Source organism: Leptinotarsa decemlineata, unplaced genomic scaffold (genome assembly GCF_025532065.1).
Source record: "Leptinotarsa decemlineata unplaced genomic scaffold, Ldec_3_MD MMD2_tig00005541, whole genome shotgun sequence".
Taxonomy (NCBI): Eukaryota; Metazoa; Arthropoda; class Insecta; order Coleoptera; family Chrysomelidae; genus Leptinotarsa; species Leptinotarsa decemlineata.
In genome coordinates, this window is record NW_027412632.1 from 25,632 (window position 1) to 48,101 (window position 22,470).

Consider the following 22,470-nt stretch of genomic DNA (forward strand, 5'->3'; position numbering starts at 1 on the left):
AATCTTATATCACTTTTGTGTGAAGTTATTCTGATTGATCATGTTCTGGAAGTTTTTCCACTTATGTCTCGCTTACGTTTACGCAGTTATTTTGTCTTCTATCGAGTACCGCCTGCCCGGTACTGACGATGCCCAATAGCCTGAAATAGCCTGTGCTATAATAGCACAGCCAGTTATCGAAAGCGCTCGCAATAAATTTATTTTAAATGAAATTTTCTATGCATGCAATTTTATGTGAAATACTTGAATATGGTAATTCATTTTCAGGAATAATTCAAGAAATAATTGGAGCTTTTCCTGGTATAGACGAGGCTATGAGTTACGCTGAAGTCATGAAACTCATCAAAAGCATGAATTTTTCCGTTGTTGTTTTTGATACAGCTCCTACTGGTCACACGTTACGACTATTATCATTTCCTCAAATCGTTGAAAAAGGGCTGGGAAAACTGCTACGACTGAGACTGAAAGTTTCTCCACTAATTTCACAACTGAGTGGACTTCTTGGACATCCTGACTTTAATGCCGACAATTTGACCTCAAGGATGGAAGAAATGTTGAATGTTATCAAACAAGTTAATGAACAATTTAAAAATCCCGAACAGACAACATTTGTTTGTGTATGTATAGCAGAATTTTTGTCACTTTATGAAACGGAGAGACTGGTTCAAGAATTAACAAAATGTAAAATTGATACACATAATATTGTTGTTAATCAATTATTGTTTAAAAAGGATACTCACAATTCTTGTAAAATGTGTTCTGCCAGATATAAAATTCAAGAGAAATATTTGGATCAGATCACAGACTTGTATGAGGATTTTCATATTACGAAGTTACCTCTTCTAGAAAGGGAGGTGAGAGGATCTGAAAATGTGAAAACGTTCTCCGAATTTTTGATGAAACCTTATTACATGTAGCATTGTTTAGTGTGATCTCCTTTTTCTTTCAATATAGAAATGTTTATATTTAGATGTAATTAAATTTTCATCTATGCCAGTTTTTTCATAGTGAAAAATGACCTTAAATATTAGCAGATTTTTTTTCTTTAGTATCATCGTCATCGCAATGTTCTATGTGTTCTGAATAAAGATGTTAATAAATCTCCAAGCTACTAGGGGGCATCATGGCTATTCGCAGGCCTGTCAACAATGTGATTTATCAAAATCAATACAACTTCAACTAGAAAAACTCTTGAGAAAATATCTGGTCGAGGTTGTGTTTCGAACAAACAACTTTTTAATCGTGAGTCGGGCTCACTCGTACTACCACTGTGCCAATTCACCGCTAAAAAGGAAACACTTTGGAAACGAAGGTAGCTATGAAAACTGGTCCCAAACAATGTACCATTCTAAACATGCCTACACTCACTGAATAGTGATGAATGGCTGTTATTTTATTATTGAATCTGGTTGACAATATTTTTTCTGATTGAAGTTCGGATATCCGTGTTAGGAATCACACGTTAAAAAGGTAAGACCTCGTTAATCCTTAGCTCGCACAAGTTTCGACTTCTGAGGGTTGTCGTTCGTAGGAGTGCGACAGCTGGTTAACGGATCCATAGTTTAAAAAATATTAGCAGAGAGAAATTTCCAAGAGAATATGAATCAATAAAGAATTAGAAATAAGATCAAAATATTCGGATGAGTTACTTGAAATAAACTGATAGTTCAAGTACAAGCTCTTATCTTCAAGCTTTAAAAAATACAGAATAAACTTCCAATTGAATCTAACCCATCAATTCATTGCATTCCACATTTTATGTGATGTAAAATTTTGTCGCTAGATTTACCTGTTTTTAAAAAACTTGTTTTTGTTTCTTAGAATTATTTATGTCAAACTCATGTTACACAGCTAAATCTCGTGATAAACTTTTATATCTAATTCATTACGTTCCACAATCTACATAATATAAAATCTTGTCAAGAGGTCTACCTTTTTTAAAGAAAAAAAATGCGTTTATATCATATTCATTCATTTTAATTAATTCTTAACTTATCGCTGTACATGTTGCCAAGTGTGATCATTTCAATTAGTACGTCATTGTTGCATGGTCGGTCCCTTCAATAAATTTTGTAGCACCGTCAAGCTATCCCCTATGAGTTATAACTTTTAAAAGGTGCTATATAAACCACCTTGTTTTTTGCCATTTTGAATTTTTCCTCACGTATGTACGTGTTCTGAAACTGCGGTCAGCACTAATAATCTGAAGTTCGGGTTGAACTGCGTCTGGTGTTTTCAGTTGTTCAACGTTTCCATTTCAACTTTGAAGCCAGTGAGATCCCATTGTAGTTACATATACAGGGTGTCCCTGGACTTCCTCTTTCCTCTCGGGAATGTATAGATGGGGTCAAAATATCACCAGTACTTCATATAACTTTTTTTCCTAAAATCCTTCGTTACCAAGTAACGGGCCCTCGAAGTTACAAAATGAAAAATGTTTTTCTTTGATAACTTTTCAAGTGAATATTCAAAATTATCCAAATTTTGGTAATTGACTAAACAAATGAATTCCTTCGATGAGCTTTCATGCAGGAGTCAGTTGTTTTGCTACAAAGTCAGGAACGGACTACCCCCGATGGTCCACACCCCAAAACTTTGAAATGACAGATATTTTTCAATATTTTTCAACAAATTAAGGTTACTTGGACACTTTTATGAATAAAAGTACTCGTGTGGAAAGTCGATCGGAGCAACGAGTCTTGATAAAAATGTAGTTTCACTCGACGACATCAAACCCGCTCGTCCACCATTATTTGAAATGAATAATCATCAAAGCAGAAATAATAATGATAACGTTAATTCAACAACATTTATCCTGAGATGTCTACCATTATTCGAAAATATTAGTTTTTAAGGAAAATGGAAATGATAGGTAAAATGTTCATAACGAATTTTTATAATGCAAACACGTTTAACTAACGAAACTCAAGAGCCTCAAGAGCAAACAGAAATGAAAAATCCGCTACAGAAACTGCTCGATATGACCACCTTCTCTCTCTATACATTTTCTTAGTCTGCGAAGACACCCTCTCTGTACTTGAAATAGCATTCCAGGGTCGTTTCGTATGGCTTCACAATGTACTGTTATTCTATTCAACAATGCATCTCTTGTGTGAATAGGTGTAGCGTAAACAAGGCTTTTTAGATGCCCCCACAGAAAGAAATCCAATGGATTTAAATCCGGAGACCGCGATGGCTATGAATATGGCCCACCTCTACCAATCCATCTATTGTGGAAAATATGGTTCAGATGGTCACGCACAATCAAACTAAAATGAAGAGGAGCGCCATCATGCATAAACCACATATCTCTTCGGTTTGCAATGGAACATGTTCCAAAAGTCCATTCAAATCGTTCTGAATGAACTCCAAATAACGTTCTCCATTCAATCGGTCCTGTAAAACGAATGGTCCTATAAGATGGTTTCCTATGATACCAGCCCAAACATTCACGTTGAATTTCCGTTGGTGTTTGGTTTGCAATATCCCATGGGGATTTTCTTCGGCCCATATATGGAGATTATGAGAGTTGATAACTCCATCTCTACTGAAACCTGCTTCATCAGTGAATAAAACTCGATTAATAAAAGTCATATCCGCTCTTTGCCTATCCATGAACCAATTGGCATATTCCAGTCGTGCTGGAAAATCTTGAGGTGTCATGGCATGTACCTTCTGGATGTGAAATGGTAAGCAGTTGTTCATTAATTATTCTATGAATAGTGGACTTGGATGTATGGAACTGTTCTGATAGATTTCTGATGCTCATTGAAGGATCATCAGCGACGGCTTCCAAAATATTTTCCTCCAATACAACGGTACGTAGTCCTAGGAGCGCCCTCACCACCTCGTTTTGGCAAAACTGTACCTACAATAATATCGAAATAAAACAACGTGCTCAAATTAATTATCAATTATTACATACCTGTCTCCCTCAAGCTGCGATCGACACGCTCGAATGTTTCTCTTGACGGTACCGTTCGATTGGGAAAATGCTCGGAATACAGACGACGAGCTTCTGCAGCATTACAAAATGCTCGTCCATAAAATACATGCATATCTGCATATTCATTGAATGTAAACTGTTCGGCCATATCAAAAAATTCAAAATATCCTATAGAATATTGACAATACAATGATAGTCATATGACAACGCACCACTCAACAAAACAAAATCGCATTCCAGTTTCTCATTTTTTATCAAAACTTTCTAAAAGGTTTTTTTGTCAACATCTGTGAAAGAAATGGAACATAATTATTCCCTGGATATTTTTCACCTGATCATGTGCAGCCGTTTTTGTAGTTCATTCGTTTGCTTTTTATTAGTATAGTAAATATTTTTCCGATGTGCGTTTTTTCAGCTAAATTTAGATTCGTGTTAAAGAATTTCTCCCATAAAATTATAATTATCAGTGAAACTCCTCAACAGTTTAGCTGTGAAGAAGAACTTGAAACATTCGAATGTTGAGTTTCATGAGATTCAGATAACTGATCAACACGAAACGTGATTATTCCACACGTATTATGTACATACAAAATATGGAATGAATTCGATATTTTATAGTAGAGTAGCTTGTCAGTTTAAAAACACCACGAATCTACAGAACTTGATATTTCTTTTGAAAAAATATCTGCTATCACAATTGTGACTTAAACTTCCATATAGGTACTGTACTTTTTGTTTACGACTTCATTTTAGCATACTTTGTATTATTCCTGTTATAAATGTTGTTGAATTAACGTTATCATTATTATTTCTGCTTTGATAATTATTCATTTCAAATAATGATGGACGAGCGGTTTGATGTCGTCGAGTAGAACTACATTTTTATCAAGACTCGTTGCTCCGATCGACTTTCCACACGAGTACTTTTATTCATAAAATTGTCCAAGTAACCTTATTTTGTTGAAAAATATTGAAAAATATCTGTCATTTCAAAGTTTTGGGGTGTGGACCATCGGGGGTAGTCCGTTCCTGACTTTGTAGCAAAACAACAGACTCCTGCATGAAAGCTCATCGACGGAATTCATTTGTTTAGTCAATTACCAAAATTTGGATGATTTTGAATATTCACTTGAAAAGTTATCAAAGAAAAACATTTTTCATTTTGTAACTTCGAGGGCCCGTAACTTGGTTACGAAGACTTTTAGGAAAAAAAGTTATATGAAGTACTGGTGATATTTTGACCCCATCTATACATTCCCGAGAGGAAAAGAGGAAGTCCAGGGACACCCTGTATATATACTTATATTTTGATATTAGTTAACAAGACACTCAATAAACTTCATATTTGTATAATTTCCTGAACCGCATGTCACGCAGGTAGCCATAGCTGCATCTGTGGTGATTTTAAATTTTCTTGTGAACACAAGATCTTTTAACCATAAGTGCCACAAATGTGCGGCTGGATTCTGCTGATGGCTCTGTGCATTTGTATTTCTTTCTTTTGGTAACCAAATGTTGCCAACTGTACACTTGGCTGCACCATACTGACAATGGGCCAAAACACGTGTCTATGTTTTGCCAATTTCTTGAGTACTATGTCTAGATATGCGTGTATGCAGAGATCCAGATAATGTCCTAGCATATGGTTTTCTATACCAAAATGGTATAGAAAACCATATGCTAGTAATAGGTTACTGAACTACCATTCTCACCATCCAACGAAGATGAAAATAAACTTATTCCTAACCATGAAGAACAGGGTGATCAATCTAACACATCCACTTTTTAAAGACGAATGTATTAAAGAATTAAAAGGTATTCTTCTTGAAAATTCATATCCTTGCAAACTTTTGAATAAACTACTTTTTAACTCTTCTTCCACAGTCATGAATACTTTTCCAAACAATTTAAATATTTCCATAAATAATAATAAATCAAAATAATAATTCAAATATTTCAAATAGTGGAGAGATACCTTTTCAAGAGTAAACATATCAAATTTGCTCAATGCATCGTTACCACCACTAATAGTCTTTTTTCCAAAATTAAAACTCCATTGAAAACTTCAGAAAAGTCAAATGTAGTATATGAAATTCCTTGTCATACATGTGATAAGACATATATTGGACAAACATCTAGAATTTTATCTGGACGCATAACTTCACATAAATGTGATTGTAACACAAATAAAACCACCTTTGCAGTTGCAGAGCATGTCATTAGCACTAAACACACAATGAATTACACCGAAGTTGAAGTTTTGTGTACTGAAAGCAATTTACAAAAACGGTTGTTTAGAGAAATGTTCTTTATCAAAAGGAATAACAATAACATGAACAAATACACTGAGCTCAACAACCTCGGCAATATTTATCATTACATCTTAAAATTGGAACTAATTCCTCCAGGTTCCCCAAGCAACAGATAGTATTTGGTTTTGGACCTAGTGCTGAGTAATTCAAAAAAACCATTCACTTCATTTGTGAGTGTTTGGCAGCACTGTACCCAGATTCAGATACTTTTGATTTTGTTTGTGTCAGCCATGATGATGGTGTGCCTTTTGGTAATCCTGTTTTGTTGTTTTACTGTCGAATAATCATACTTAAAATGTCTTATAATGTCAAATTTCAAATATTACCTCTCTCTTTATGGTTGCTATGCTATGGTTGTATGGTGCCAAGCATGGCCAGTGAAATAATTTTTTTTAATGTTTAAATAGAATAAGTTTTTTGTACTTTTTCTCTGAAACTCTAAAATTGAATGTGTGACACTTTTCTACATGATGAAAAGTATTAACTTTGTTTTTCTCATTGCCACGTCTGACTTTTTACTATATGTCAATTATCAAATTTCAAATATTTCCTCTCTCTTTATGGTTGCTATGCTATGGTTGTATGGTGCCAAGCATGGCCAGTGAAATAATTTTAATAATTTTTTAAAAATGTTTAAATAGAATAAGTTTTTTGTACTTTTTCTCTGAAACTCTAAAATTGAATGTGTGACACTTTTCTACATGATGAAAAGTATTAACTTTGTTTTTCTCATTGCCACGTCTGACTTTTTACTATAACCTCAAGTTAGTAAGTAAATTTTTTTACCTATTTGTTTTACAATTTTGCTGCAATGTTTTTAAATTTCTTGTAGATAAAGGGAATAAATATTCTCGAAAGCTCGACCATATAACAAAGAGTATTCTTTAAACAACTGCCCAGTAATTTGACTGCATCCCCAACAATATTCCGTATTTCTCCTCAACTAGTCAGTCAAGACTATCCTTCGCTTTATCAGCGAGCGCTTTCGACAGCTGATCGTGCTGTCATCCTCTAGGCCCTACTCTATCTGAACGTGTCATAGTCATCTTCATTTTCACCAAGTTGGAAATTTTTTCCCTTACCCTTTCAACTGAGATTCGTCAGGAGGACGAGTGGTTCATAACGTAATGTGTTTTGGTGACGACATAGAGGTCAATAACCTCTAGGCCGCTCTGGCCTTGTGTACCCCTTCCTGACTGGGGTATTTGATGAACAAATTGTTCATTTTAACAGACGCGTTGTGGGGCCTTCACTCAACCGAGCGACGGGGCCTTCTGAATCGAGTGGGGTCGTCTATAGTGTAATCTACAGCATTCACCAGTAATATTACAGCATTCACCAGCATCCTGAGAAGTTGATTTTGCAACCTTTCCAAAATGGAGAGGTTTGACGGGGCGGTTTGTCCCCAAGCACCTGAAGCATACATGATGACAGGCTTGAACATCGTGTTGTATAGTAAAATCTTATTTTTAAGATTGAGTTTTGAATTTCTATTGACCAGAGGATAGAGTTTAGCTATCCTCATCTGCATTTTGCTCTTGATATAATCAATGTGATTTGCCCAGGTGAGTCGGCGGTCTACCCAAAGACCTAGGTACTTGACTCGCGTTTGCCATTCGATCTACCTGCCTGAAATCGTGAGAAACTTTATGTCTCCCCAAGTCTATCGCCTGATTTTTTTCTGGATTCACTGGCTCTTCCAGTCAAGGTACTAGCGTTCGAGGTCGTCCAATGCGCGTTGCATGTAGACGACCCCCAACCCCCGACCCATGGAAGAAGCGAGGAGAGCCGTATCATCGGCGTAAAGGAAAACCTTCACGTGATCGAACCTCGGAAGGTCGCTCACGTAAAGGCTGTACAGGAGTGGAGACAGCACAGCACCCTGAGGCACTCCAGCTTCGATTTCCCTGACGGGAGACAGGATTCCTTCAACTCGGATCTGAAATGTTCTTCCTTTCAGAAATTACCTAATCCACCGGACCAGACCCCGAGGTAAATTGAAATCGAGCATTTTTTGTAGCAGGCCTTCGTGCCAGACTCGGTCGAAGGCTTTCGAAATATCCAGGAGGACGAGATGGACTGCCTTCCTGTTGTTCAGCTCTGAGATGGAATTTTCAACCAGTCTCAGGGCCTGCAGCTCGGTGGAGTGTGCCCTCCTGAAGCCGAATTGTTCGTCAGGCAGAACATTTTGATCTTCAACTTCTTCTGTTAGCCTTTGCAGCAGAACACGTTCAACCACCTTAGCCGTTGAGCAAAGCAGACTAATCGGACGATGATTCTGGGGAAACAGCAGGTTCTGGCCCTGTTTCGGAATCATGACAACTACGGCATGCTTCCATCTTCGAGGGAAGTATCTGAGAGTGATTGAGCTGTTGATAATGTCCATCAGCTATCTGATGAAGTTCTCCAGGAGCTGCTTCAACAACCTGTTAGTGATTGAATCAATTCCCGGAGCCTTCTTGGGTTTGGAGGCCCTAATGTACCCCTTCGGTTCTTCCTCTGAAGCTGGACGGATCACGTCGTCATCATTTTCCCTAAGGATGCGCCGAACACGGTGTTCCAGCCGGATATCACGGTCAATATCATCATCCGGATCAACGTTAAGTCGAAACTGACTCTCCATTGTGTCTGCAAAGGCCAACGCCTTCTTGGCGGGGAGTAGCAGATGCCGCGCTGTCCGTGAAGAGGGGAGGAAACTTATCTCCAGGGTAGAGAGTCCGCTGATAAACTCGTCTGAGTCGATTTTTCTCCCGGATAAAGTTCTTTATCCTGGGAGGAAACTCATTGTAGCTCCGCAGAGGACACTCTGTCCTGGTTGTGGCTGCGCGAAAGCGTTGTTCACAGACAATTCGAAATCTGCCACCGTTGAGACCGCTGCAAAACTGGGGCAAATCGCGGACAAGGATTTCTGGCTTGCGCCTCATCGGCGCGGTGCAGCCAAGTGTAAAGATGGGCAACAATTGTTTGCCGAAAGCAGGAAACAACACATATGCACGGAGTCAGCAGGAGCCAACCGCACATTTGGAGTGTTGTGTCCACTAATTGTTTCATTTTTTATTTTTATATCATATCCACTCGGTAAAATATCTCTTTGTATTTATATCTTGGACCCGGATGTCACACAGGTAGAGCTATATGTGTATATACACATATATGATAAATGAAATACCTACCAATTTTATTCGTATCACACTGTTATTATGTTCTATATATATATATTTTAAGTTATTGACATACCATATGTACATACTGTACCTCAGTGGCAAATAAATAAACAAATAAATAAAAATATGTTGTCCAACAACGCATTTAGTCAAGCTAGCGGAGAGATACGTAACATATAGAAACCTCTTATCAAGCGAAAAACGACCAACTCCCGCCAAACGGTCATCTCCCGCTAAAACCAATGAAGCGGAGAGAGGGGATAGGTGAAAGGTGAAAGCACCCGAATGACCTATAAATAGTCAGATCTCGGAGGAATAAGTCTAGTTTTCACCCGAAGACAATTGTGGATACTAACAATCGAAACGTCGTGACGTAACTTGGTTTGGAATCTGGTTTATTTTTCAGTTTTGTTAATAATATGTTTTAATTTTCAGCTTTTATTAATATTTCAATTTTTTATTTTCTGGGGTTAGCTTGCACGTTATTTACTTGTAATTTCAGTTTTTTGTTTTAATAAAATTGTTATGTTCGGTTAATCTCTTTATTTTTTTCAGGGATTTCAAATCAATTTATATTATGGAAGTCCGAACTGATGAAATAAAGAGCTATTCGTTTAACATTTCCTTTGAAAATAAAGCTAGGAGAAAATAAGAACGAAATTCTCAAATTTCAGTTTTCTCGGGATATCTCCGAAACTACTAGGAATATTAAAACTTTCTAAATGACAGGGGGTCCATGTAATTCATCATAACATCAAAGGAGAGAAATCGCAATGCATCATTACGCTACAAGATCATAATCGTAATTTACAGAATACGGAATGCAGAGAAACGTAAGGCGTCATAATCGCAATTCATCATAACGAAAACAGCAGAACGTACTTTGTCATAAACTACAAATTCATAAAGTACTTATAGAAACGTTACCCGATCATAATCGCAATGCATTATATTCACATTGTATCATAAACTCAATGTATCATATCGTTAAAGCGTAGAAACCGTATTGTACAGAATCCGTATTACATCATAACCGTAATGTATAGAATACGTAAAGTGTCATAATGTAATCCATCATAATTTGGTCTGTCTCACAATAGGTTACCGGTGCCATAGTCATAGTCGATTTGAGTAGATATCAGGTTTTTCAAAATGGCCCATCAGATACATAATTACATGTGTTGGTGTATATTGATTATAGTAAACTGCTTCGTATATTAATTTAGCTCCTGTATTTCCTCGTTTTACATTCTTTGGCATATTAGATTCTCTTCGTAGCGGTTCAGTATCAACGTAACTCAATAGAATCCATACCGTTAATATTTTCTATTATTTTATTAAAGCTTGTGGCTCACCGTCTTACTGTTAGATAATATTGCTTTGAAGTAACGTCATTTCTGTCGGTTTCTTGAAATTGGTTGAAGGGCAGTTCCGTCAAGTCATTTGCCGAGAGACACGGCTTAATAATAACTTTTTGCTTTTTGTCTGCCCTATTCGCGAAATTCGTTTCCACTAGATTTCGCATCTGCTAAATTTCACAAGCAACCATAGTGTTTAATTGAATTGTCATTCAAATTTCAACAGATTGTTGAAGATTTCGAGAGTTGAAATGAGTTTTTTAGACATTCTGAACTACGTAGACATTGCCAATTGGAAAATACTAATTTATGTACTGGTAATCTGAGCGGATACTTTTTTTAATGATTATAGAGTTTATGACTCCTGCCTACATTTCAAGTTAACCTCATTCTGAAACTATAAACAATAAAAAATATCATCACTCATTAGGTTTGTACTGGTTCTAACATCCCAAAACGTTTGGAAACTGCGCAAGACATGCTGCGTACAAACAAAAAACAGTTCGAAATAGTCTCGGACACTTGTTTAAACCAAAACGCTTTTGAGGAGACCACTGTGCCACCTATCATATATATGAAGAGATGAAGACGAGAAAATACTATTAATCATGTCAATTTTGTTATGTACCGTATCCCTATAGTCAGCTCAAATGTTATCTACCCTCAATCATCAATTATTGAAATCAAATAAATAAAAAAACATCCTAGCAAATAGCCCAAACAAATTTCCACATGAATGCGCATGAGCAACGGGAACAGTTCAGCCTCGAGAGCAAGAACGATTCAGGACGGTTCAAAACAGTTTAGGATCATTTCGCAGTCAAAACCAGAACAGAGGATTCATCAGTCCGAAATTATTCTCAATAAACCAGAACGCTCTATATCAACTGCGCATGATCCTGACATCCTAGAACCTGAATTTCGTAGAACCAGAACAAACCTATTAAGAGAGTTTCGTCCAAGTTGCCAACCAATGTTTTTCATGAAAAACTTCAATCGCTTCAATTGTAGAAATTTATATAAGCTCTTGTACAGAAATGAAAACTATGCCAGCTGCATATCTTAATTTTTTTTAAAAAGGTTCGTAATAACTATTTCACGGTCAAAATTAACTTCCTAGGGAATTTTGTGTGTTATGTTTGATTTCTAGGGATATTTTTGACAGATTCTATGCCATTCACCAATTTCACAGGGCTACCGTTCAATGTTCATTTTTGGAGACATTTTTATTTGATATGGAATAATTTTTATAGTCATTAAATAAACATCTAGTTTTAGTAATAAGCCTAGCAATTTATGCAACCAACAGAACAAACAGAAAAATACTAAATTCTATCAGAGCAATTACGACCTAAACTGATATATGAAATGTATATATTTTCAATTTGTATACACAATTATATAAATATTGGACCATTGAAGCGATAGAGGTTACTCATTGAAAATGTAGGTTGACAACTCGAACGAAACTCTCCCAGTTCAGGAGCACACTTTCCGTACAAAGTTCGAAAAATGTGTCTATTGGAGAGTTGAATCTAATCAAACAAAAATTCGACAAAATCGAATCCTTGTCTCTATACATTCCCACAAAATGGCAAAATAAGGCAAATATCTGTCATCCTTTGTGAGGACCGTTATACTTGCAATAAGATAGAGAGAGAGGAAGTTTTAGTTTTCGGACAGATACTTGTCTCATCTTGCCACTTTGTGGAAATGTGAGGAGAGAAGGGTTTGACTTCGAACGCCAAATGTTTCGTTAGATTTAATTCCCCAATAGATACACTTCATGAACTCTTAACAGTAAATAGTGATTGGACATCTCTTTTGAAAATGCCAGCCACCCGTGTTGGCAAAACGTCGATGACATCTCGCAATACACGTCGGCCTATTAACCCGCAAAACCATTATTCAAACAATGATGGTAGCAAAAGGCTTTCACAATTAGCATATACTTAGGTTGTATAGAAGGGTTGAATTTTTTAGATAGTTAGGTACTCACATCTATTTCGTTTACAGAAAATTCACTGGTATAAAACTAACTGTTATCAATCAAACTTGAACAATCACCTTATCAACATATCTTGCGGCTCTTATATTTATAACCTTGTCAGATGAAAAAAACTGGCATTTCGTCAAAAGTAAGCAATAATCAAAAATAAGGGCCCTGTACTGGGGCTACCTTACATGTACTTGTTCGAGTATAAGAGCATTTCCCACAAATGTCATGTCATATTTTATTGAATTTAGAACCTTATTTGCATTAAGAATCTCTAGAATATCCATGTACATATATTTTTCTGAACCAAAAATTTTTCTTGAAATGGACGAAGGAAAATGTACAATGTATGGTATGGCCAACAATCTTTTTACCTTGTCTTTTGAGTTTGTACAAGAGTAATTCAGATATTTGTAATATTATAAAAAAGTCTTTCTTAGTATTTAGTTTAATCAGGAATTCTATGAAAAAATAATACTTCATACATAAATTTTACGTTTCCTGGTAAACCGCAGCCTGTCCTAGTATTATTAACAATCATCAGTAAGAACCTATTGATCTTTCACAAATCATGGGAATCACATTCTTACTAATCTTTTGTACCTTTATTTTAAGAAAGATGCCACAAGTTTCAATATAACGGTTTAACAATATACAACCACAAACTACTTACTCTAGAGTAAGTGGTTTGTGTATACAACCCTCTAAGTAATAAAAAATATATTAAATGTATTATAACTCTGAGTATACAACCCACTTTACTATTACTCTACAAAAGTTCAACTATTATTTCAACCTAAAGGTGCGTATTCATTTGCAACAAAACAGTCCGAACGAAGAAAGCGCGCAGCGCGCGCAGAACAAATTTCCCTAGTGAGTACGTCGCGCCGAACGCGCCAAACATTTTCCGAGATTTGTCGGTAAATGCGTTTTGCACAAAGGAAATTTATTCGTTCGCCGGTCTTCAGTTAGTACGGGAGTAAGGAGCATCACGCGCGTTTGTGGTTTTTTCGTGAGTTTTTGCTGGTTATATTATTTTATTAATTTGATACAAATAATATTTTTAAATAAATTGATATGGATTGGAGTAAGGAAAAATGTTTGGAACTGATAGATGAGTATGAAAGACAACTCGTGTTATGGGATCCAAAAAATAATTGTCATTATGATAAAATAAAAAAGCATGATGCTTGGGTGGCGATTTCAAATAAAATGGGGTGTACCACAAAAGAGGTGAAAACTAAAATGGAAAGTCTTCTATCGAGTTTTCGACGGGAAAAAGCAAAAGAGACAGAATCCATTGGAACCGGAAAAGGTATTTATTTCAACTTTTTTTTTAATTCAAATGTTATTTTAAAATTAATGTAGTTTTACTAAATAAATAAAATAAAAAAACTTTTGATATGCAAATATGTCTATATTGATGCTCAGCTATTAATATGGAAAACTTTTTTTCCATTAGTTTTATAAGAAAGGTACTCTTCATAAAAAGTTCGATTTATAATTCGATTTATAATTATGAAATTCACTTCCACTGTTAAAAGGGGCCTGCTTGCCATCCATTGACCCAACACAATGAGGAAATTGCCACTTTTCTTCATACTGTCTACTAATCTGTAACCATTCTTCGGAACTGCTGGGCATCTAAAAATAATTTTTAACGTAAAATAACTCCCCTATTTGGCAATTTTTATATAGGTAATTTCTGGTCTTTCAACTTCTTTTGACGAGTTCTACAAGCCATTAAAATAAATGACTCAACTTTGAAAACATCCTGTATCGACTAAAGTATAAATAAGGCGAATCGTCTTAACAATCTTGTATTTTAGGAAAATGATAATGCACCACCTTCTGAAAGTAATAAAGGAGATGTATCCACAGAAGCCACCAACTCACAAGAAACCAAAATACAAACTGAAAATGCGCCGGTATCTCCAAAACCATGTACATCTGCCATTCCTGTGAAGCAAATCCAAAAACGTAAAAGATCAATTGAACCATCGCCATCGGTAGGAACCTCAAAAGTTGACCAAGCTTTAGGCTTTCTTAAAAATGCAGCAGCTAATAATGACCTTAGAGACGAATGTGGAGTATTTGGTCAACATGTGGCTCATAAGCTAAGGAGCTATAATAAAATAACGAAAGCTATTGTGCAGCACCACATAAATAATATTATCTTTAGTGCCGATTATGACACTCAATATTCCAATCAATCAATGCCCATACAAATTTCTGTGCCAAACCCTTCATACTCTCAAACTTATTCTCATCAATCCTCCCCTAACCTAACTTCTTTACCTAGTCCTTCCCCACAATCACAATCCAATTATTCAGACCAGCCCTCCCCGAATTTAATTTCTCCTCAAAACTCAGTGCCACACTCACAACTTTCCTTCTTCAACCTACCCCCTACTTCTCAAAGCTATTTAAACGAAAATGAGGAATTTTTTTTAATAGTATATTGTTTTCTAAATAATGTTTGAAATAAATTTAATAAATATAAAAATGTATTTACGTACCTTTATTTTATCCTTAAGTTCTTGAATGAGTGCTTCGCAGGTTTCAATGATTATAACGCCAATTAATTGTTTTGAAATTCTAAATAAGTATTGTAGGCTACTGTACGAGTCCCCTGTTGCTAAAAAGCGAAGTGTGACTGCCAGACGATATTGCACCGGAATTGCCTTTCGAAAAGTTGTGTCTTTTTTGGCTATTTTAGGACCTACTAAACATATCAGATTTTCAAAATCTTCTGCACCCATCCTTGTAAAATTTTGCATATGCATATGATCTAGGTCCTTAAGTAATACCATATTTTGACGACGCAAAAAAAAGCGCCTCGCCCACATTCTTCGTTGTTTTCTTTTTTTATTTTTTTTAGCCTCCGTTAATGCCTCTATAATTAAGAAATCACCAGCGGCTACGGCAATATCGTTTGCATCCATCCTAAACACCAAGAGACTGAGTACTAAACTAAGATTCCTAGAAACCCTGGTGTTGGTAACGCTTAGATTTTGTTTTGAACTTTTTGAAGGAACCACCTGTTGCTTTTAACAACACTTACGAGGTTTTCCCAAGATGGCGCTATTCTGAATTCTGAATTTTCAACTTTTGGTATTTTGAAATTGATATTTTTTGTCATCCCAATCTTTACATTGTTCGCATTTTTTATTATAGTTTTCGTTCGTTAATTCTCAGTTATTTTAGTTTGGTTACATTTTTCAGTAGTAATAAGGAATAGTTTTATATAGTGTATAAGGATACTTTTTGTAAAATGGGAAAATTCTGTATTTTGTGTGAACAGTGTAAAAATTCGAGTAATCATCTGTATTCAGTGCCAAAGGTAAATGAAACATTTTATAATTACTGTCAATCCACCACGGATAAACTAAGTTTGTATCAGCCTACACCAAAAACCAACTTCATATTTTGAATAATCCTTCACCCTTTCAAATCCACCTTCTGCTACTAGAGTATCATTACTTTCTTAATCATAATATCAAATTGAAAATAAACATTCACTTATGCTTTTTTAATTTTTTTTAAATACAACTTAATACCTAGTTGCAAGAAAAGTCTACTCATAGAATCATAGATACCTACAGATGAATATTACAGTATGCAGAGAGATTTATTGCATTTCTACAGAATTATTATGAGAAGTAAGTAAGTTTACAGTTACATGAAATTTAACATCCATTTAAAATATCATGATATTAATATCAGCATAAAATTTAAAACTAATAAAAAATTAAATCTATATCAACAATTAATAAATCATAGATTAAGTTTGAAAATCACTCTCTGAGTAGGGCTCCATGTCAAACAAATAGTTCCCCAAGCCTAACAGAATGTTAGGCTTGTGGAAAATTATTGTAGAAATCGAGGGTGTTGTATTGTGGACTTGTATAAAGAAAATTTATTGGGTGGTTAAAAGACTACTCATGTATGATGAGAAACCTAATGCTCTCTTAAATATATACTGGTAGTAGTTGATTGCATATAGAATTCCAAGCAACCAAACAGTATGCTCTTTTAACTTTACTTGTTCTCAATTGGTGATTTGAATGGTTTTATTTGTGCATTGTACCTGATCAAAATCTGTAATTTATAGGATGAAAACAAGAGGAAACTGTAGATGGATGCTGTTAGGAAATATCTGCCTGATGGTGCTTTTATTTGCTCAAAGCATTTTCCCATCCATTTCATTGGTGAGAAAAAACTATTGAAGGGTGCCAAACCATCATGCATGTGAGTATTCAGTTTCTACAGCACTACCTATAAATCCTATCAAAGATTTGTATATTTTTTTCAAGGTGCACTTATAGAGAAGTACTTAATTGTACGAATTCCAAGAAAACGTGCACCATTTCCAGATCCAGTTTACTAATAATTTCTGTAGTTGGAAAGTATCCGTTGAATAAGGTATCAAAAGCAAATTTGATCACATACAAATCAAGAGAGAACACTTGGTGTTATCAAAATGATAAATATCAAATTATTCATATATGAAATGATAAATAACCCCTTCTAGCTTTACCTATCTACAAAAAAAGGTTCTTTTCAACCGGCTGTTCTCTAACGGTAACCCTGAGAAGTTCGCAGTTGGAAACAAACACTCTATGCCATTCATTTCTCTTGAAGATAAAAGATAGTTGTTGTTTTCAGTTCAACTCAAGCATATCAATGTCCTTTTACAAATTTCAAATTGTCCAAATGCGTGGAGTTTAGTTATAATATTTCATATTATTTTTCATTTCAATGATCGCAACTGCTGTTTTGTTCAATATTTTACATCATATTTTCCCTTGATACCTTTCATAAAAATACATCATTATTCAATACGGGCTAATATGTGCTAATATCATTCTATAAATAAAAGGTGATAGTGGAAGAAAGGGGTAAAGTTGAAGAACATTTTCTATAAATGCCTGATTCACAGAAAATTAACTTCATTAACTTTACCCTCTATTTTCTGATATCTCATATTTGTCAATATCTGTGTAAGCTTACTGCTTGCACATGGAAATAATAAATACGTTGTCATTATTATAAACAGCCTCTTCTGAAAACATAATAAAAAAAAGCTGTATCTTTTAGAATCTTCTTGTGAGACGGTTATAATTAAATGCCAGTAGGAATTTTAAAAAAAATTAATGAAAAAGTTGTTATCGAACAAAGGGTTATATTTAGCTTAGAATCGCACGTTGAAAGGTAAGATTTCGTTAATCCCTGTTCGCACAAGTTTCGACTTCTGAGGGCTGCCGTTCGTAGGGGAAAGACAGCTGGTTTACAGAAAAACCAATTTTAACAAATACCATTTTAGTTTTTTGTCCATGTTTATTTACAGGGATCTCAATTTATTCAGTTTTGTTTACAATAAATTATATAACAAAGAAAGCTTGTGCTGTAACCACTTATACTACTACTACTATAATTATTACAGACACATTTATGTGTGTTTAATGAAGGACAAAATTAAAGTAATGAAAAACATTTGCATGAGCAAAGAGTGAGATTCTTGAAAATATTTTCATCATCACAAAAGAAATTGATTTTATCAGAGTAGTTATTTTCAAGTCTCAACATTTTAGATGTTGGAGATGGAGAATGATACCCATAGTTAGTTAAGTGATATGGTGTAATAAATAGCTTTATTTGTCTGATGGACCTTCGTGGAACGTTGAAAGTTATAGGGGAGAGAATTTCCGGACAATCAATGAAACCAGATATAATTTTGAATAGATAAACTAATGATTTAATGTAACTTCGATTCTGAAATCAGCATGAAATATTTCTAAAATTGAACTGAATGTATAAACCCATCCTGTTTAATTTCGTAATAGTTAGTTTCCTGGCTTTGCCCTGATCATTTTCAGTAAAAATATATGACTGCAACTGAGACAATCATATTCAGTTGCGTTGATGAAGTAATCTTAGAGAATAAAGTTGATACTTAAATTAGTTTCAATGAATATCTTATGAGGAGTACTTCGTCAACGCCGCTGACTGTCGTAGTTGCACTTGAAACGTTTGGAGTTTACCAAAGAAGACAACAGCAAAACCCAAAAACCAACCAAAACATTGAAGTCAGTCATGCAATCATACTACATGAGCTGTTGAAAATTATTGATGAAGGATGCTGAAATTTTCCCAGATTCAAAGATTGATTTTCATTTTTTTATAACTGGTTTTATTTTTCAGTTTGCAGTTGGATTATCCAGTCGAAAAAACTCCGTTTGAAACATGAACAACTGAAATACTTGAATTCCTATATTTAGTTCTGTGATCAGTTTTTTCAAAGAATATTTGATAAAGCTTCTGCCAAATATCTGATAAGGATTGTGTGATTATTTATATAGTTTTATTAATTTAATTAAATAACATTTATTGATCTAAAGGGTAAAACATGTTTTAGACAAGTAAATTGATGGATATATAGCCGTTACTATGTGGTAGAAGATCATTATGAAAAATTTAGATTTTAGACAAGTTCTATTGTGAAATTGACGTGATAGTCATTTTTATAATAAAAATAGGTATTTTGATATTTTTTATTTCTCAGTGAAACCGCTCCTGAACTTCCACTAAACGTTTTTCCTAGTCCATCTTGTAGTATTCTACCCGATTCACACTCTGTCACAAAACATCCATTGGCAAATTCTAGCAGTATTCAACTAGAGAATATTCCTAATCCCATTTTGGTTTCAAATACTTGATGACATCCAGATTGAACCAAGATCATTTGGAGGTGATAATGTTCACATATCCATAACAATTCCAATCAACTTTGTTGATATCATTTTCAGCATTTTTGGGATGATGAGAGCTGCAGGAGGATGCAATACTCATCCCAAGTCAATTCAAGTTGGACAAAGATTCCGCCTAATGTCCCTCTATTCTCTGATAAAACTGCCCAGGGAAAGTAATGTTAGTGGAGGAGAAATGATGAAATCCCTTCTTCATATTGGAGATCTGAAAGAAAAACAGCAAAAATTTATATTCTATATTGAAATAGAAAAAACTATCTCCGAAATTGAAGAGGACTTCTCAGGTATTGATGAAGCTTTTGCTTATTTCTGTGAATATGTTGCAAAAAAAATTAAAGGCAACACCAAATGTGGAGAATGTGTGGATTCAATATTGGAGAAGGGAAATGAAATATTCAATTCCCTCATAAGAAACAAGAGCAGAGGATTTTTAACATTACCATCACAAAAAATTAATAGCTTTCTTCACGATGTTGAAGCCACAATAATATCAGGTGTTTTTGAGAGGGAACTTAAAAGAAATTGCTTTCCAGTAATTTTAATCAAATTGTCAAATTTTTCTCCCAAAAATATTGTAGGTTGTGAACACCACAAGGAAGAATTGTTAAGAGAGGCACTGAGTATCTGCTGTGCTAAAGAGCATAATGAAAGAGCCCTCGAAAATAAAAATTTAAAAAAATACAATTTTCTGTGAGTCAAATTTCGAAAAATCTGAAAATATCTGTTGAGATGTGAAACTCTCATCAGATGTATGTTTTTTTAAAATTTGATTGAATATTTTCAAAAAACTACCATCATAATTGATGATCACATTGTTTGAAAAAAAGAACTCTTTTACACACTCAATGTAAAAGGTTGTAGTGAGCAATTAAAGTATATCAGAAGACATTTTGTATTTGTATTCTAAAAGACGCTAATCTACTTTCATGCAGTCTGCAGAAATTCAACCTAGTGTTCTCTGAACATTACGGTATTTTACTTTTCGTGGGAACCTGAATATAAAAGAAATCCCATCACAAGGAAACTGGAAGTTAATTTACCACTGGTAAGGATATTAAATACAATTTCACCTCAGACTGATAAAAAACTAACTTAACTTTTGAACGGTTTGACGTAGAAACATGAAAAAAACGTTTGGGGGGCTATTACCGATACTATTTTTTGAAAAATTTGAAATTTTAATTGGCATGGGGTCAAGTGTCAAATTGATCTATCAGTGATGACCTGCACATGCAATCATTGCAAAAAATATGACTCAATGAAATTAAAATAATAATAATGGAAGATATTTGAATTAAACTTTGTTCAATTTATGCTGGAACTGTAAATTTCAATAATTATAAATACAGAAATCTTATAAACTTTAATATACTTTTACAGACAATAAATAGTTCACATTCTTTCTGAACCAAAGAAGTTATTCAATACATCTGATGATCAACGGAAGGTAATTGACCATCTTACATCTATTGTAAATTAATAAATTTTGCCTTGTAATTTCTCTCAAGTTATTTGCAGAACCCAAAGGCTTGCATGACGAGTTCAAGGTGGGACTGTAGTGCTATTTCTCTTGAGTGATTTTCTGTACTTAACGAGATGTGTATGTATAAGAAAATCAATGTCCTGATTCATGAGTAGAACTGCTAGGTGTGATACACATACATCCATAGTCACTATGAGTAGATGTATTTTGGTTGAATATCTATTAGAAAACAGCTGTGTTTCTACTCATTACATTGTCTTCGTATATAAACCGCTTATTCCAAATTTTATGGATCAATGAGGAAACTTTTTAATTATTAATTAAAAAAAAACGGTTAAAAGTTGGTGCTTATCAAAATGATCTCTTAACAGGTAATCGAAAAGTTCGACAAAGAATTCACTGGGAATATTTCTTTGTAATCTAGTGAATTATTCAGTTTTTTCCATTCCAATACCATACTAAAAACATGTATTCAAGTATATAATCTTTATACTTACCACCTGTTTTGCGGAATTCGTTCCGATAAACAACCAATGTCAACTACATAATATCTGCCAACATTTCTTGAGTTGAAATATCAAGAAATTACACGAAATTTCTTCAAAACTTTGCTTGGGTTGAAACTTCAACTAATAATTCACCAGAACTTGGACACTTATCTTTCAATTTAATACTGACAATTCGTCAATAACACTTAAAATACAAAAAATTCATTAACTCACTTTTAAGTTATCCTAAAAGCACAGTAGGTATGAAAAATGAATGTGGAATTAAATATCAGAGACAAGTTGTCTTTGTAAATATAAATACAAATACACCCTGTGTGGTCTTATGATTACAGTTTACTGTAATGACTGCTTGCGCCATCTGAAACGGCGTTGATCTCTGCTAATCAAGTTAGCCATAAATCCCTCATTTTACCCCAAACTTTTGCAGGTATGAGTAGATGCACCAAGGTTTTTAGACATCTTATACTAAACACAGAAATTACAAGTATAATCGCAGCGAACAACTCAGGCGGAACGCTCCGCGCAAAAATGTTTGTTGCAGGTTGTTCGGCGCGCGCTGGAAAAAATTTTGTTGCAGAGGGCGCGCGCGCTTTGTTCGTTCGGACTGTTTTGTTGCAAATGAATACGCACCTTAACAAATTGACCATATTCACTGTTATCATATTGCCATGCGACAACAGAACTAGCGTCTAGCGACCACAACCATACTTTGGCTGCAGAGCTTCTGACAGCTTTGGTTCTCTTCTATCATTAAAAACACACAAAAGCCGTTCTTCCATAGAAAACACAACAGATGCCATCATTTACTTGTTTTCAACATTTTTGAGCAGGTAAACTATTATTTTTCAATAAAAATGGAAAAATCAAAGCTGTCAAGATATTCTGCAGCAAAAGTATTGTTATGGTCGCTAGATGCTAGTGACAGTATGTTG

General features: G+C 34.7%; 2 protein-coding genes and 1 long non-coding RNA gene across 3 annotated transcripts; 1 reads left to right on the forward strand and 2 right to left on the reverse strand.

Annotated features, from left to right (window-relative positions):
* The first annotated feature begins 203 nt into the window (after positions 1–203).
* On the forward strand, positions 204–993 carry LOC141484369 (ATPase ASNA1 homolog). Its single transcript, XM_074179418.1, has one exon. The coding sequence runs from the start codon at positions 207–209 to the stop codon at positions 915–917; it is 711 nt and encodes a 236-aa protein (XP_074035519.1). The 5' UTR covers positions 204–206; the 3' UTR covers positions 918–993.
* Positions 994–14,085: 13,092 nt separating this feature from the next.
* On the reverse strand, positions 14,086–15,721 carry LOC141484371 (uncharacterized). The gene is made up of 2 exons (XM_074179419.1): positions 15,296–15,721; positions 14,086–14,420 (listed from the first exon to the last, which is right to left on the reverse strand). The coding sequence occupies exons 1-2, from the start codon at positions 15,719–15,721 to the stop codon at positions 14,259–14,261; spliced, it is 588 nt and encodes a 195-aa protein (XP_074035520.1). The 3' UTR covers positions 14,086–14,258.
* Positions 15,722–19,084: 3,363 nt separating this feature from the next.
* Positions 19,085–22,161, reverse strand: LOC141484372 (uncharacterized). Its single transcript, XR_012466607.1, has 2 exons — positions 21,527–22,161; positions 19,085–19,751 (listed from the first exon to the last, which is right to left on the reverse strand). It is a non-coding gene; the product is annotated as an uncharacterized lncRNA (long non-coding RNA).
* Positions 22,162–22,470: the final 309 nt, after the last annotated feature.

Coding starts and splice junctions, on each gene's coding strand:
- LOC141484369 (XM_074179418.1), top strand. CDS start 207: ATGAAATTTTCTATGCATGCAATTTTATGTGAAATACTTGAATATGGT.
- LOC141484371 (XM_074179419.1), bottom strand. CDS start 15,721: ATGGATGCAAACGATATTGCCGTAGCCGCTGGTGATTTCTTAATTATA. Junction 14,421..15,295: donor AACTTAAGGATAAAATAAAG/GTACGTAAATAC, acceptor AATTATTTTTAG/ATGCCCAGCAGTTCCGAAGA.